Here is a 15,828-nt window from a genome sequence, read left to right on the forward strand (position 1 = left end):
ACGTCTGGCTTCCAGGCCGCTGTGCTCGGGGTGCCGCGCAGGGGAACCTCCTGGGGAGATGCTCCAGTCATTGGTTCGATATCGCGCTCGCTATAAGCCTCCCTAATAAAGGTTACGGGGAGCCAGAACCGCCCCTGGAGCCGGCGCCCCACGCACCCAGCGCAGGGAGAACACTTTTTCCTAGAGGCCCGGGAAGCGGAAAAAAGAGATTTAACATAAATGTATTTGCATACGCCCCTCCCCTTTGTCCCGCCCCTAGGTGGCGCGGGCGCGTCGCCGAACTCCAGCGCCAGGGGGCGGGGTGGGGGATGGGGAAGTCCTCCGAGAGCCGGGTTGGGCTCTCCGCGCGGTGATTGGCCGGCCCTGGCTCCGCCCCCAGCGCATGTCATTAGCATCTCATTAGTTGTCCGCGCTGGCTCCGGAGGAAGCCGCCGCCGCCAGTCTGAGGCAGGTGCCCGACATGGCGAGTGCTGTGCTGCCGAGCGGATCCCAGTGCGCGGCGGCGGCGGCGGCGGTGGCGGCGGCGCCTCCCGGGCTCCGGCTCCGGCTCCTGCTGTTGCTCCTCTCCGCCGCGGCGTGGATCCCCACAGGTAGGTGCGGGGCCAGGCCACTCGGCCCCCTACATCTCCTAAGGCACCCCAGCGGCCGTCGCCGAGGGGTGGTGGTGGTGGTGGAAACGTTTCCATGACAACCGTCCCCCACTTCCTAAGCCCGGAGCGCTGCGAGCGTGGAGGGGAAACTCGGGGCTAAGATGGAAGGGGCTGAGGGGATCGGTCATTCCTTCTCCCTTGTCCAGCCTGGGTGTGAATTAGAGTCCTGAGGGATGGCTGCACCCACATCGCCTCTCCGCGGCTTGGCGCGGCGTGGAGTGAGAACGGGGAGCCCGGGTGGGAGGGGGCCTGGAGGATTTGGAGGAAGGTGATGGATCCTAGGCACCACACCAACCGTCCAAACTCGCTGTTACCCCCGTAACTTGCAGCCCTTGCCTCTCCCAGGCCACCCATTCACCGCCACCTCTCCCGCGGACCCCCGCTTCTCCATCCCCAGATCCTCCAGGGAGACCCCGCGCCGCTTCACAGGACACCCTCGACTTGCCTGATGGCTCTGCTCTCCCCGCGCTCCGCCTTGTCCCCGAGCCGCGCGCCCCCGGCGCTCTCTCCAGCCTCCCCGCGGCCCCTCCGCCCTCCGCCCGCCGCTGCGGGTCTCCTCGGCCGGCTCCGGGAGGGAAAGTTCCCGGTCCGGCCCCGCGGGGGGCGTTCGCTGCCGCCGCCTCTGCGGTTGGCGCCGGGAGCCCGCGGTCGGCCTGCCCCACGGAGCGGGGACCCCAGATTTCAGCTGCCCGTCCGTCCTCCGAGCGGCCCGGGGCGGCGGAGGGCGCGTTCACGGCCTTTGCGCCACCGGGCACCCTCCGGGCCTCGGGGCGCCCCCTGCGTGCGGAGCTGTCCGGGGGGTTTGCCCGGGGGCGGCCCCGCACGCCCCGCGCTGCCCCCGGAGACGCCGAGCCCGGGCCGGAGGGGCCGGAGCGGCCGGCGCTGCGCGGTGGCGGCCGGAGCGCCGGGCGGGCGCGCTGCGCGGACGGAAAGAAGAGGGCAGTGTGCGCTTCGGCTAACAAAAGGGAGCTCTTCCCCGGCCCGGAGGCCGGCGGGGCTGCCCCCGGCCTCCCGTGCCCGTTCCCGCCACCGCGGAGCCCCGCGGCCGCCCGCTCCCCCGCGTCCCCGGCCTCCTGCGGCGGGCTGGGCGGGAGCCGGGACCCGGCGTGAGGCCGCGGGGGGCTGCGGGGACGGGGGGAGGTGCCGGCGGCAATGCTGCAGGGCTCGGCGCCCGCATGCAAAGCCCCTCCTTGCAGCCTCGGAGCTGCCGGACCCACGAGCAACAAGTGGCGGCGGACGGCGGGAGCTCAGCCCCCACCTGCAGATCCCGGGCCCGGGCCGCGCAGCGCGGAGCCGCCGTGCGGCTCGGGAGCCGCTCCCGGGCCGCCGCGCTCCGCCCGGGCTGTGCCTTTTGTTTACCCGCCAGAGGACACACCGTTACGTAAACACCGCAGGAGACACGCTGAATGAAGCGGGGTGACGGGGTGCTGGCTTTGGGTTTGGGGGATGCCGGGCTGGCTGTCTCCTCCCCCAGAAAAGGCTTCATGCGAGGGAGCTCTGTTCGGGGAACGCGGTGGGGTCGCGGAGGGGTGGGAATCTGGCGAGCAGCTTCAGCTCCAGCGCCCAGGATTTTTTTTTTTTTTGCTTCCTTCCATGCCACGGTCTGTCTCTCCGGATGTTGTTTATGTGTTTTTTTTTGTTTGTTTGTTTGTTTTTTACCCCCCTGTGAATTCTTAATGTATGAGTTAGGAGATAATTGGATGCAGCCGATGCCGGGGTGGTGACAACTTCATCTCGGGTGATGCCTCTGGCTGGATGGGCTCCATAAAAGGCTCCTGGAAGGGGTTCTTCGCGCCGCTGCTGCATGGTGAAGGGCGCCGGTGCCGGTTAAACGTGAGCTCGAGCAGAGCTGGGTCGCTGGCGCAGAATAGAGGCAACAATAGACTGGTATTGGCTGCGAAAAGGGGGAGGGGAGAGCGCCGGTCCGGGGATATTATTGCCTTTTGACAAAAAATGGGAGCCGAGCAATGCCGCTGGGCAGCAGGCAGGACTGGAGGGCACCCCTCCATCCGGCCCGCTCCTGGAAGGCGGCGCCGAGCTGTAACAGGCACTGTATTTGCCACTCTCTCTGGTGAGAGAGAAGTTGCCTTCCGAGCGAGAGATGTGTGCTGACTTGGGAAGGAGCGGTCTGGAACTCGGCCGTGCATGTCAGAGCGGCAAGAAAATTCTGTTGCCAGTTTCCATGGAAGCAGCTTCTTGCTCCCGGTTCCCTCCCTGTTTGTATTTTGGTTATCAGATGGTGTTCACGTTAGAAAGGGATTGGGCTTGATTTGTGGTGAGGAGGTGGGTGGTTTTCAAACCCTTATTAAAAAGTGCCTTTGTGTGTGTGCGTGGGGTCAGTCTGAGGAGGGGTCCTGGTCCTAGCCTACCTGAGAAGATTTAATCCCGCCAGCCCATGGTCACCTGTCACTTTTCTCCCTTCGGCCTCTCATTTGAAGAAGCGTTCGCAGAGGTCTCCAGCCCCGCTGCCAGGATGAGAGAAACCTGTTGGAGCTGGCTTCTAACTTCATTGGCCTTATTGCCTTTACATCCTTGCTGGGATAGCGACCCAGGGCCACTGTGCTCCTGGTTATGTCTTCCCCTGGAACCCAGTCCATCCTCCTCTGGAGAACATCTTCCAGCCCTCCCGTGGTGTTGGGGTGTTGATGAAATGCAGCTAAAACGGGGTCTTCTGAGCTCATTCCAGTGTAAATCGTGACTGTTGGGTTTTAGGTGCATGCTGTTGTTTCTGATCCCGAGCACACCGGTCCTCTCACCCTTTCCAGCATCCCAGAGGCTGGCTGCTGGGTGGGGCTCTGTGGCGGCGCTGGAAGCCCGGAGGCTGTGAGTTCTGCTGCCTGTGGCCTGTTGGGGCTTGAATACCAGGATGGGGACTGTGCAGAAGTGCCGCCCGCTATTGTTGCCTTTCCGTGCACCAAATTGAATAGCCACAGGAGGGACTCGCACTTGTCTGAGATAGCTTTGATAAAATATCCCTCATTAATGCCACTTTATATTTACAGTGTGTCACTGGAAACGCACAAGGCTTCATTTAGTGACTTGTGTGACGAGACAAGCTTGCATTATTTGCCTGGGACGTTTCGGAGGAACAAGAGGCCCATTGAGCCATCTTTAGAAATGAACAAATACGGAGAAAGGGGGGAATAAAAGAGGAGGCAGTTCTCCGGAACAAGAGCTTTATTCATATGGATGTTGTACATGCCTTATCCCGCTTTCTCCCGCCGGCCTCCTGGTGACGGGGAGTGGGACCTGGGAGGAGCCAACAGGCAGGGCACTTGCCCATCCTCTCGCTTCCTGGCTTCGTATTCTTATCCGAGCGGGTCCTCAGCTCCCTGCCTGCTCAGCTCACTGCACCCCCTCCAACCCCTCAACAGGTGACAGCGTTCCTGGGTCTCACAGGGAGACTTTGAAATCCTTCCCAGCTCTGCATTTCAACAGGAGAAAATGCTCGCTACCCGCCGAGGCTGAGGGCTGTTGGAGGACAGATAGATATGTTGGTTGAAGGGAAAGAGATGTCACTTTTCCGTGACGTGTGTCAGGAAGGTGGTTGGTAGGAAATGGCCGATTGGAAAGATGTCTTGCCATAATAATATCGGTCTGACTATTTATTTTCAAGGAAATGCTGTGAACACCAAAACCCAAATTGGATGGTGCTCCTGAAGTTTGCAGTGCCTTCTGCCCCCACTCGCTACATGTTGGCCGCCTACATATGGGAATTCGTATTCCTTGGCTTATGTTGCTAATGATTCTCAGACTTTAAAAAATTGATAATATTGCTGTGAGTGTAAACTGTCTTATTCCCTGGGTTTCTGTGTGTGCTAATCAGTCACTTAGAATTTACATTTTAAAAATGGTGTGTGTGTGTGTGTGTGTGTGTGTGTGTTTAATAATAGGCCCGTTTTTACCTGAGTGACCTTCTTAAATTGGGCCAAACTAACCGATGCTATGATTTGAACAGAAATTTACCAGCATATGAAGAAATTTCTAAAAAATAAATCCAAAGTATTCAAAGCTGTATCTCCTTCTTGGGAAGAATAGTACTGACCATTATGCTGGGCTTTTTAAACTGAAATCCAGCACAGAAAGGAGAAATCACACAGCGACATCTGTTGCAGAATTGAAAATTTGCTGCTTTGAGTTGGAAGCAATTAGTTCCGTACAAGGACCTAATGGTATCAATTACTGTGTGTGTGTGTGTGTGTGTGTGTGTGTGTGTTTGCACGTGTGTGTACTCATACAAATATGTATATATACACACATATGTACATACATGCACACGGAGAAACTCACCCAATACAGTATTCAAATTCACATTTTAAAAGTATTTAACATAAAATGTTCACTTTAGCACCAAAGCTTTTTTTTTTTCTCTTAATGTCACCTGTTGGGGAGTTTGAGATTTTTATAATCCTGGCATTTTTGAAAGGGAGGACATTATTAGAAATCACCTGGTGAGATCCCATGGCTTCGCTGTGAGGCAGCCACAGCCCGGGGAGGGCAGGGCCTCGCTCACCACTGCGCTGAGGCCCGTTACCCCTGCACCTGGACGGGGCCGGCTCCCTGGCTGTCCAGCCCATGGACCTCCTCTTCCACCTCCCCGCAGGGAGGCCCGGGAGGGCGTGGATCACGGGGAGACAGTATCTTGGCCAGGAGTGGGTTGTATTCTGAAGGCAGCAAGATTTATTGCTGTTTTAAGTAATAAACCCGTGGCTCAGAGGAGTGACCTCTGGGAGGAAAGGCCCAGTTCTTGGTGAGGTTGTCTTTGGTGTTGACAAATGATTCCGAAACCTCTGGACTTGATTTGGCAGCCGCAGCGTGAACGCCATCCAGAGCACCTCCACGGGGCGAGCGCAGGCTCCTGTGGCTGTGATGGAAGCCAGGTGACAGCCCTCAGCTTCAGTGTTCCACGCTTCTGACGTGCCTTTCCAAGGGTTCCTGTTTACAGTAGAGCTCTCTCCCCCTGACGAAGGAAAGGGGGTCCTTCATTAACGAACAAGGGCGCAGCCTGATTTCCTTACCAGGGCTCGCCCCTTTTTGCTACGCAGAGGAAAAGCTGAGTATGATTTCTTTCTTTTTTTTAGATATGTTTTTTTGCAAGATGGCTTTTTACATTGGTCATATTTTCTTTACTTTTCCATTTTATTATGAAAAATTTCAAATATGTACACGAGCAGAAAGACCACAATTAGTCGGGAAGTTCCCTTTTTAATTACGCAACCTGTAATGGGCTCGTACTCTTTCACTAGGACGTGTCAGTAAGTCACACCCGGAGGACGTAATTTCATATTATTATTATTTTTTTATTTGTACTTAATTAAAATAAATGATATATATATTTTCATTTATTTATATATAAAGCACAAAGGAAAATACAACATTACAAAAAAATAGAAAAGAATACCAACAAAAAAATGGAAACATCGAATTAAAAAATTATAAATTTTACAAACAGTTATAAAGATTATAAAAAACATATACCGTCCCTCTCAGGGCACAACATATATTTCCAGGACGTATTAATACGTCCTACCGGTTCCCGATAGTGTTTATGTTTGACGTATTTATAGGTCCCGCTCGGTTAACAGGTTAACCCTGTGTGCACATCACCCAGTTCAGTGATTATCCACCTTTGGCAACCCATCCTCTGTCCTCTGTACCTGTCCTCCCCTTCCCAGATTGTTTCAGACAAAGCCTGGACATCCCATTATTTCTTCCATAATTAACCTTAGAACGAATCTCTGTACAGTACAGTTCTTCCCCCCCCCCCCCCCCCCCCCCCCCCGCCCTCCTAGCCACAGTACCGTTAGCTTAATGCACATCTTCCCAACTGGCCCGCTGAGCTTTTGCCCTCCCCTGGCTTGACAGAGGGCAGCACCCAGCGTGAAGGCGTGCATGGTGGGTAAAGCTGAGGCAGAACCCAAGAAGCCAGGGCGTGGTTACCACCTGTATGGAGGAGACCCTTTTTGTGTGGTTGGCTTTATTTTGAGCAAGGTTCTGTTTGGATTGGGTACGGGAGTGTTATTGTTGTGTAAAGACGGTTGTGTAAACACACAGTAATTGTAGCTAATCCAGCCGCTGTGGTGTGCTCTGGGAAGCACCCTGCGGGATTGCCTTTCCAGCTCTCATAATGAATACCTCCTCCGGAGGACTCCTGTGAGCATGGCTGGGGGATCCGTAGCTCCATTTGTATGTTTATCTTAAAATGCCTCCGTGGTATATAAAAGCCTTTGCATTTTTTGAATATAAGGCTTAAAAGAAAAAAAAAATCCTTTTCCCATTTCTGACTGGCGTAGTGCTACACTCTCCCTGTATTCTGTAACTGAAGGGATCGCAAAATTCTCCTGCTCTGCGGGAGACCCGTACAGCAAGCTGTGAGGATTCGGGCGGAATTTTTGTAGGACAGGGCCGCCAGGTAGGGAGAAAAAGATGACTATTTTTACCGATCAGTATTTGCCCCATTGATTTTAAAATAGGAATTTTTAATTTTAACTAGAAATGTTGACATGCTTCAGTATTAATTTCTGAACTACTTCATTTTTTTTTTTTTTTAAAATACGTTGTTCCATTTTTCTAAAGTTCATGAAATGTGAGGCTGTGTGGGCGTGTGTGTGTGTGTGTGCGTGTGTGCGCTTGTGTGTGGGCGTGGGCGTGTGTGTGTGTGTGTGTGTGTGTGTGTGTGTGTGTGTTAAGAGGTTCTTTCTCAAATGTATTTAATGTGGGCTATAAATCAGAAGCATTTGGTTTTTTGGTTTCCAGCCAAACAAGCAATTACACAGGAGATGGTTTGGAGGGGTCTGAGCCGCCCGGCCAGGTGAAAAGCACAAAAGAAGGCCCACATTCGAGGTTCGGGGAGGGGAGCAGCACTACATTGGAATAAACAGCCTTTGTTTGGAAACCCGCAATGAGGGAAGGAACCCACTGGAATGTTTGTAATTACAAGTAGCACCTCCTTGTTTAAATTTCAGAAGCCACAGTTTCTTTTTCAGAGATTGAAATTGCAGGCTCCCGCCAGCAGCTGCTGTTGTGGTTAATGGGCAGCTTCTCTTTGAAGACCTTCCAGGGCTGGTCTGAAAAGCGGGGTGCGAGTGGCCTTGAACGAGGGCGAGAAGAAGGCCGTGGAGGGTCTATGTACACGCACAGCACAGGCGCCGCGTGGCCTTTCCTCCTGCAGAGAGAAACGCGCGCTCGGGTGGAGAGAGAATGGCCCTGAGATGTATGTGACAGGTGTCTTGTGTCTCGAATCTCTTAAGAGAGGTGTGGGCTGGGGAGACTTTTTTCTCTTCGAAGATGTTTTACCGGAATATAGTCATTTGACCCAGCATTTTGATCTAGATATTTCAGAAATGTTAAATAGGCTTGAATGAAAGTGCTCTGATATATATTTAAATGCTACTCAGTGTTTGAAGTTGATACTCCAATGACATGGACCTTTAGAAATGCCTAGAATAAGTATCGCGCTCTTGCCAGTCCTCCTGGGTGAGGTAGCGCTCTGATCCTCCTCAGCATCCAGCAGGGGCTGCAATGCCAGGCTGGAGTTAAGTGAGGAGGTCCCTGGAGGGGGCGGGGAGACATCTGCCCCAACACTGCGGGGCTCATCTGCCCCAGTCACATCTCCCATGGTCCCCGCCCTCTCCCCACTTGGCTAGGATTAACTCAAAAGTTAACATGTCAGAAATGGGACGTTCATCTTTTTCTGTCATTGCCTGTGACACCATTGTCATCCTGATCTCTAAGGCCCCTCACTGTGGAGTCTTTTCCGTCCTTAACTTCCACTCTTGGCTGAAATAAAGTGGGCTCATTGCTTCTCCACAGAGTTCTCTGGACGCCCCACCGCCTGCCTCTGCAGGTCATATAGTGCCAGCAGAAGCTTCCTAGCCAGGCCCCTGGACACTCTGTCAGAGTATGTCCACCTACCATGTGCCAGTTCTTCGGACAGGATCCTGCTGCGTCCCTGTCAGAAACCCTGTCTCACATGCTTGCTTCTTGTATCGGCTCAGCATCCACACTGTGTTGTCTTTCGGCTGTTCCTTCCTCTATTGTTGTCTCACTCCCTCTCTAATTGTCCTAATTTTTTTATTACTTTTTAGCCCAATTCTGATGGGACGGGAAGACTGTGATTCTCCAGTGAACCAGAGGAAGAAGTGGTTCCACTGATCAGTCTTCAGCTGTTGCCTTTTGCGTAAAACTGCGCTCTTATCTGTTTTCCTTAGGTTTATAGGTGTAAGACGCCTGGTTCTCCTGGCTTACCTTGAGAATAAACATCTTCCCTTTGCCTCTTTCAGTTTAACTAACACATCCTTTTTCTGATTTATGGATTTTATTTTTTTTTTACAGTGAGCGGAAGTGTGTAGATATTATGGCCATTATTTCACTGAAAAAATTTAAGGTTAGAATGCAGAAAGTGTGTCAGACCTGTTTGGTGATATGTGTTGAATGAGGGCAAATGACAGGCCGGCAAAGTAAGACCTTCAGACACAAAGGCAAGCCCTTTAGGATAGGAAGGGCTCGAAAGGTCAGGGTCAGGGTCAGGGTCAAGGTCAAGGGGGCTTCACCTGGAGCTGCTGCTGTGCAGTAAATGAGACCAGGCCCCTGCAGATGGCCCACAAAGTGAGCCATTTTATAAGGGTGGTTGGTGCTCACGTATGGCCCGTCTAGTTACCAAGCAGTACCTCCCGGAGGGAAGTGCGCTCAGCCCAGGCCGTGGCTGGCCTGTGTTTGAAATGGCCTGGGCCTCGGGAGCAGTTCCTGCCTGCACAGTCCTCTCTAGAGTCGCACTTAGCTGATGACATTGGGCTGACTTGTCACTGGCTCTCATTGCTGACCCCTGTTATCTTAAGGATCTGTTCACAGCCTTGACCTGGTAACAGTATGTGCCGCAGTTCACCCCTTACTTTTTTCCTTCTTTGGATCCTTCCTCTGCCTGGCTCAGTGTTTGCTGGTAGAAGGTCACACAGCATGATACTTCAGTGATAGGAAAACTTGATGACCCTGGAGCAGTGGTCGGCAAACTCATTAGTCAACAGAGCCAGATATCAACAGGACAACGATTGGAATTTCTTTTGAGAGCCAAATTTTTTAAACTTAAACTTCTTCTAATGCCACTTCTTCAAAATAGACTCGCCCAGGCTGTGGTATTTTGTGGAAGAGCCACACTCAAGGGGCCAAAGAGCCGCATGCAGCTCGTGAGCCGCAGTTTGCCGACCATGGCCCTGTCTTTGGAGACAGTCTTGGGAAAAGGTGTGTATTTGGCTCTTTGCTGAATGTGCCTGTGGTCAGCCAGCATTAGCCTGACTGCCTTATCTGAGCAGGCGAGCAACATCACTCCATCCCTCTTGCGGAACCCCTTTCCCACCCAGTAAAGCTTCACAGACTGGGAGGAAAACACGGTAATCTAGTACTAAATCACTGCCCCAATGGTTTTCTCTCTAAACAGGTTCCCATAAAGATTAACTTAAATGACTTCGAGCTTCACTTTTCCCCTTGCGTGTCCAGCGAGCGCCTGGAGCAGAGACCTCGGTTTCCTTCCTGAGTCAGTAGGCTAGCCACCTCGTGGATGCTGGTGGTTGATCACATCCCTTTTCTGAAGCAACGCTCCCCGACTGCTGCCACGCTGGCAGTGGGCACCCAGAGGAGGTTTCTGAGTGACGAAGCCCAGAGGGTTAGAAAGAGCAGAAACAAGCTGCCTTACAGGGCGCTAAAAATAAAATAAGATCATGTATGTGAACATACGTGAAAAGGGAGTTTTATGTGTATGTGTGGCTTTTATTAAAACTTCCACTGTTTAGTGATGCGGGTTTTATGTCTCAGACCACTGCTGATCATATTTGTAAATCTCATGTGTTTGGGAATCCTGAAACATAAATACCATGCTGATGGGATTAATTCAGCATTTAAGGTGAAACTGAAGAATAACCTGGAGTTTAAAATTTTTTTTTGTAAGTAAATGGAATCATCTAGTATAACCTCAAATTTCTGGACCTTTTTAACAGAGAGGGGACTATATTATTTTACCTAAGCCTCTTGTATTTTAATACACTATATTTAAATTAAGAATTTGGCCCGGCTGGTGTGTCTCAGTGGTTGAGTGTCGGCCTAGGAACCCAGAGGTAACTGCTAGATTCTTGTCAGGGCACATCGATCCCCCATAGGGGGTGTGCAGGAGGCAGCAGATGGATGATGTTTCTCTCTCTCTCTCTCTCTCCCTCTTCCTTCCTCTCTCTCTAAAAATCAATAAAAACGTATTTTTTTAAAATACTTTATGAAAAAATAAAAAATAACTTGGTAAGGCACCTGGTGGGAAAGGAGAATTTAAAAGTGACTTTTAAGCGGAGCACCTGCTTTACACCAGGTGTTATGTTTGGCGTATCCATAGTTGGGTGGGTTGATGTCTGTCTTCCAGAAGTTTACAGTCAATTTTTCCCCCAACTTTTATTTTGAAAACTTTCAAAATCACAGGAAGGATGAAAGACAAGTCCAATGACTGCGTGTACTTCCCCAGCTTCATAGATGGCTACAGCTGCCCATCTGCTTTCTCTCTCTAGCTCTCTGAATGATGGGGACACACATTTCTTTCTCACTGCACCCGGTGGGAGTAAGTTGAAGGCAGTGACACTGCCCCCTGGATGACTTCAGCTCCTAACTCCTGAGAATAAAGACATGTATCTGCGCGGCCTCAGTACCATTATTGGGTTCCAGAAACTCAACATTGATTTAATAATACCGAACATCTAGCCTGTATCCAAACTTCTCTAGTTGTCCCAGGAATACCCTTTCTATGTCTCCTCTTCCTCCTGACCTAGGCCTGGGTTTGGTTTTCCTGTCTTCCTTTCCCTAGTACTGTTTCCGCCCTGTACCTTTGCTCTCGAGGCGAGGTAAAGGGCTGTCTGTCATGGTGTGGACATTTGGATGCGTCCAGACCTGCTGCTTTATAGTCCGTCCCGCAGTTCCTCTGCAGATTGTTGGACCGCGTCCTCCCAGCTCCCTGCACACTGCAGACCTGGGCAAGTACGCTGCACCTCATGTTGCCTCTTCGCTGCCTTCTTACAGAACCACGTCAGAGGGATGTAATGTCAGTTTGTCATGTGATTGGTGATGGTAAGCTTGATCCCTTGGTTAGTGATAAAAATTTAGTTACTTCGTTTCCGTGGACTTATTGATTTGTCTATTAATGTCCCTTTATGATTAATAAATAATTTGTGGGCTATTTTGAGCTGAAGATCCTGTTTTCTAATAACATTTCATCTAGCATTTTTAGCAGCATCGATAAATCTTGTCTGAATCAAACATTATGGGTGTCGTCCCATACACCCAAAGGCTGGAGGTTCAATTCCCAGTCAGGACACATACCTAGGGTTGCGGGTTCCATCCCTGGTCCGGATGCGTGTGGGAGACAACCAGTGAATGCTTCTCTTTCTCTCTCTCTCTCCCCCTTCCTCTCCCTCTCGAATCAATATAAAAACATACTATTGGGTGAGGATTAAAAATATATGTAACGGTAGTTACTAAATTGTGTTTTTTTCTAATTCTGTCATTCCCCGCCTTGGCCAGAGGCAGGTTCGCCTGAAGAAGAGCTTGCCTCGCCTCCTCTCCTTTGATAAGAATCACAATGGACTCAGATTTTAAAAATTCAGTGTGATTACATTTCATTATCATCAAATTTGGCCAGTGGGAACCCCTTTAGTCTGGCTCCGATTCCTTTTGATATATCTCTGTTAATTTTTAAGAACCTTCTTATTTTATGTCACAAGATATCTGAGCTCACATTGTATCTTCTCTGCCCCAGACCTGGAATCAGCTATTTCTCCCAGATGTCCTGGTTTCTTTTTGTATTTAAATATCAGAGGAGCGCTCATTGCTATGGACTTACCTTTGTTTCAGTGGGCAGACTGAAACATATATTTGATGTCTTATAGTTAATACAAAATAGTTTTGGAATGACTCCACTAAGACCGCTATAGACAACGAATTTTTTGTCCTTAACCGTGATCCCACGGAGACTAGGCAGAGTACTGTGTTCATAAGATCACAAGTAACAAGGCTCAACAATCAAATCTATAAAAAGAATTCTTACTTCCTCCCTTACCTTCTGGCCATTCCCATCCATCTTCCTATATAGTAGCCAATCCATTCCTTTCTCAAGTATCATTTCGATTTGTCCTTTAAAAAAAAAAAAAAAAAAAAAAAGGGATACTATTGTTCTTTCTTTTCACAACTTCTACAAGCTGTGTTAACATCTGCTTAAATTCTGTCTCCTTATTTGACAAACCCTGGGTTCTCAGTTATTTTAATAAATTGCCCCCATTTGGCATTATTTTACTTTAGAAGCCTTTATATTTCTTTTAATTCTCCAAATTACTTATATGAAAGTAGGGACCGGTCAGCTCCTTCCCATACAGTGCGGTGTGGCTCTGATGTTTAGTAATGTCACCTATTCTGTCTCGCTAGTTATCTTTACCCTCTCCTTCGCCACTCAAGAGCCATATCTATTTCTCAGGCCTCACTGCCCACTCCGCTCCCTTTTCTAAGTTGTGTCCCTCGTTCCTCTGCACAGCCTTCTGCATCTAAACCTCAATCTGTCCTAAAACTGTCTCTTGGACATTTCCATCTGGATGTCCCACAGTTACCTCAATAACAGTACTGCCAGAGCAGCTATCGCTTATTTAGTGTCTTCATTCATGATCGTATTTAATTCCCACTGTCGCCCCAGGAGCAGTGACCCGTGCTGCTTTATTCCAGACGAGGAAGCGGAGAGGACGATAGATCCCTTGTCCAGAAGGCACAAATAATAAATAGCAAAACCAGATCTATTTCCAAAACCCATAGTTTTAAACACAACTGTATTTTCCTAAAATTCAAGGTGTCTGCAACGGAATTTTACATTTTTTTTCTCCCTAAACCTCCCTCCATCCCGTGGTTACTCTTGAGTAGAAGGGTACCAACATGGACCCAATCAGTTAAATAAATCTGGGAGACACTTCAGGCTTTCTTCCTTTGCTTTCCTTAACCCCTCTGTTAGTTACTAAGTCCTGCCTGCCTCTTGCATTCACTCATCTCTTTCACCACCACTGTTTTAGTTGACCCTTATTCTCATTTTACAGATGATGAAAGATTAAAATTAATATAACTGTCCCTTAATTGGTTTGTTTACCTCTAGTCTCATCCCTTGTGATGCATCCTTAATACTGCTTCTGGACAGATCTTTCTAAAATACACAATAGATTGTCACTCCCTTGCTTGAAATCTCTGCCCGTTTTCTCAGCACCTTGAAGACCAAGCTCGCACTGTGTCGTCATGGCCCGCAGTCCCTTCCTCACCTGACGCCTGTCTTCCTCTCAAGCTCATCTCCTGCCACCTGCACACACCGTGTTCTTGCCTGAGGTGCTGCACACTGTTCTCTACCAAAGTAAACGTGCCCGACATAAGCCATGATCTCACAGGCTCTCTGCTTTTTATATGTTACCAGCGCTTCCGGAGACACCCTCATGTATATGTGGCTGATCTCTACATGTCTTTGAGATCCAGTTCACGATTTTGCAAAGAAACTTCCATGGCTCTTCAGGTTGGTTAGAAGCCTTTTCTTGGTGCCTCTCCTGACTTACCTTCTTGCTTCCCATCAAGCGCCTTCCTCTGAATCGCCCCGTGTTCCTTCTGTATGCCTGTGCACTTCATGTTTGTCCAACTTGTTTTCGCTGCCAACAGAAATGTCCCACCCTCTGGTCTTCCGTGCCAGCATGTTTAAACCCTATGCATTCAAAAGACCCACGTCCAGTGTTTTTCAAATCTAATCTGATTGCCAGCCTGAATGTAATGTTTTCCTTTCAACTTCCATTACAATCTCTCTAGCCATTCCATGACATGTGACACCTTCGACATACATATGGATATGTGTCTGTGGATATATGTATCCTATCCTTTCTATAGGAGGGACTATTGTTCATCCTTGTTCTCGTAACAGAGCGCAGTGCCCTGCATAATATGTGCTCAATAAGTGTTTGTTGAAACAATGAATGAAATGTACATTAGGTATCCATCACCATTAAATCGATTCTGGCCTTTTCAAAATAAGTATGAGCAGAGGACATAATGAAGACTAGTAGAAAAATGAATCCCTCAAGGTGTTTTTTTTCTTCTTCTTTTTTTTTTTTTTCCCCTATTACACAACCTGATTTCAACATGTATGGCATCTCTCCTTTCTACTTGTTCCGAACCCTGATAGTTGGGGTATAGAATTTGTACTGGGCCTTTGTGTTTATAAATTTAACTTCTTGGCTTTTAGAACTGTACCTCTTGGTGGGAGTTGTTTATTCTCTCATTATGGATGAAGAGCTGTTGGAATGCCTGAGCTCTTCATAGTCTGGAGGACTGACTTTTAGTGTGTTTGTTCATACTTGGTTGTTGGGCAATCATTGGAGAGAGATTAGCCCACCAGCCCCGATAGGAAACCTCTCTCTGTTTATTTAACCACTCCACAGCCCTGGGGTGGCCGGACTCTAAGTCATCGCTAAGGCCATGCTGGCACTGCAGAGTTGTAGTGACAAACAAAGAAACGTGTATCTCAGGAGCCATCTGCCCCACTTCTGCTCAGTTTTCATGAGTCTTTTCCTAAAACTGAGAGATATTCTCAGGAGAGGCAGGGGAACACGGAGGTTTACACCTCAGGGTGACGGTTTTCCCATGCAGTAGTAAAGATATATGTGGAGTCAGTGGCAACAGGATCAGAAAACAGATCATAGTGGTTGGATCAGACGTGAGAAATGGCTTGATGCTGTATTTTAAAAACATGAGATGGGTAAGGCAGTCTGTTTGACGAGATGCTTGAGCTATTTGTGTGTGTAGTTGTAGTTGGTGCTAAATAAAACTGTGGCAAAATTAAGCTTGTAAAGTTAATTGTCTACTAACCAATCTAGTTTTAAACAGAAAGATTTCCTGCTGGTCGTTCATGGGAGATGGGGGAAATTTTATATGCAGGCAGAGGGAGAGAGTTTGCTAACACTACCTTTTAATTTAGAAGTTTGGAGTTTATTTTTTTCCTGTGACATAGAGTGGAAGCCACTCTAACCAGAGTGTACTGCTGTAATATTTAAAAAATGCATTAGTGATGCTGGTCTATCTGTGACCTTGTAAAGGCGTTTTTTGAGGGGGAGGGGAGCCAGTTTTTTTTTCTCACTGTCTAAGTGAT

General features: G+C 49.2%; 1 protein-coding gene across 6 annotated transcripts in view; it reads left to right on the top strand.

Moving 5' to 3' along the window:
- The first annotated feature begins 424 nt into the window (after positions 1–424).
- CADM1 (cell adhesion molecule 1) overlaps positions 425–15,828 on the top strand; it is a 337,249-nt gene continuing 321,845 nt past the window's right edge. For all 6 annotated transcript variants that reach the window (XM_084893901.1, XM_084893902.1, XM_084893904.1 and 3 more), the window contains exon 1: positions 425–590. In XM_084893901.1, the coding sequence (XP_084750027.1) occupies positions 461–590 (130 nt within the window). In that variant the 5' untranslated portion in view covers positions 425–460. The remainder of the gene's footprint in view (positions 591–15,828) is intronic.

The sequence above is a fragment of the Pipistrellus hanaki genome (assembly GCF_964339955.1).
Source record: "Pipistrellus hanaki genome assembly, chromosome: 9".
Taxonomy (NCBI): Eukaryota; Metazoa; Chordata; class Mammalia; order Chiroptera; family Vespertilionidae; genus Pipistrellus; species Pipistrellus hanaki.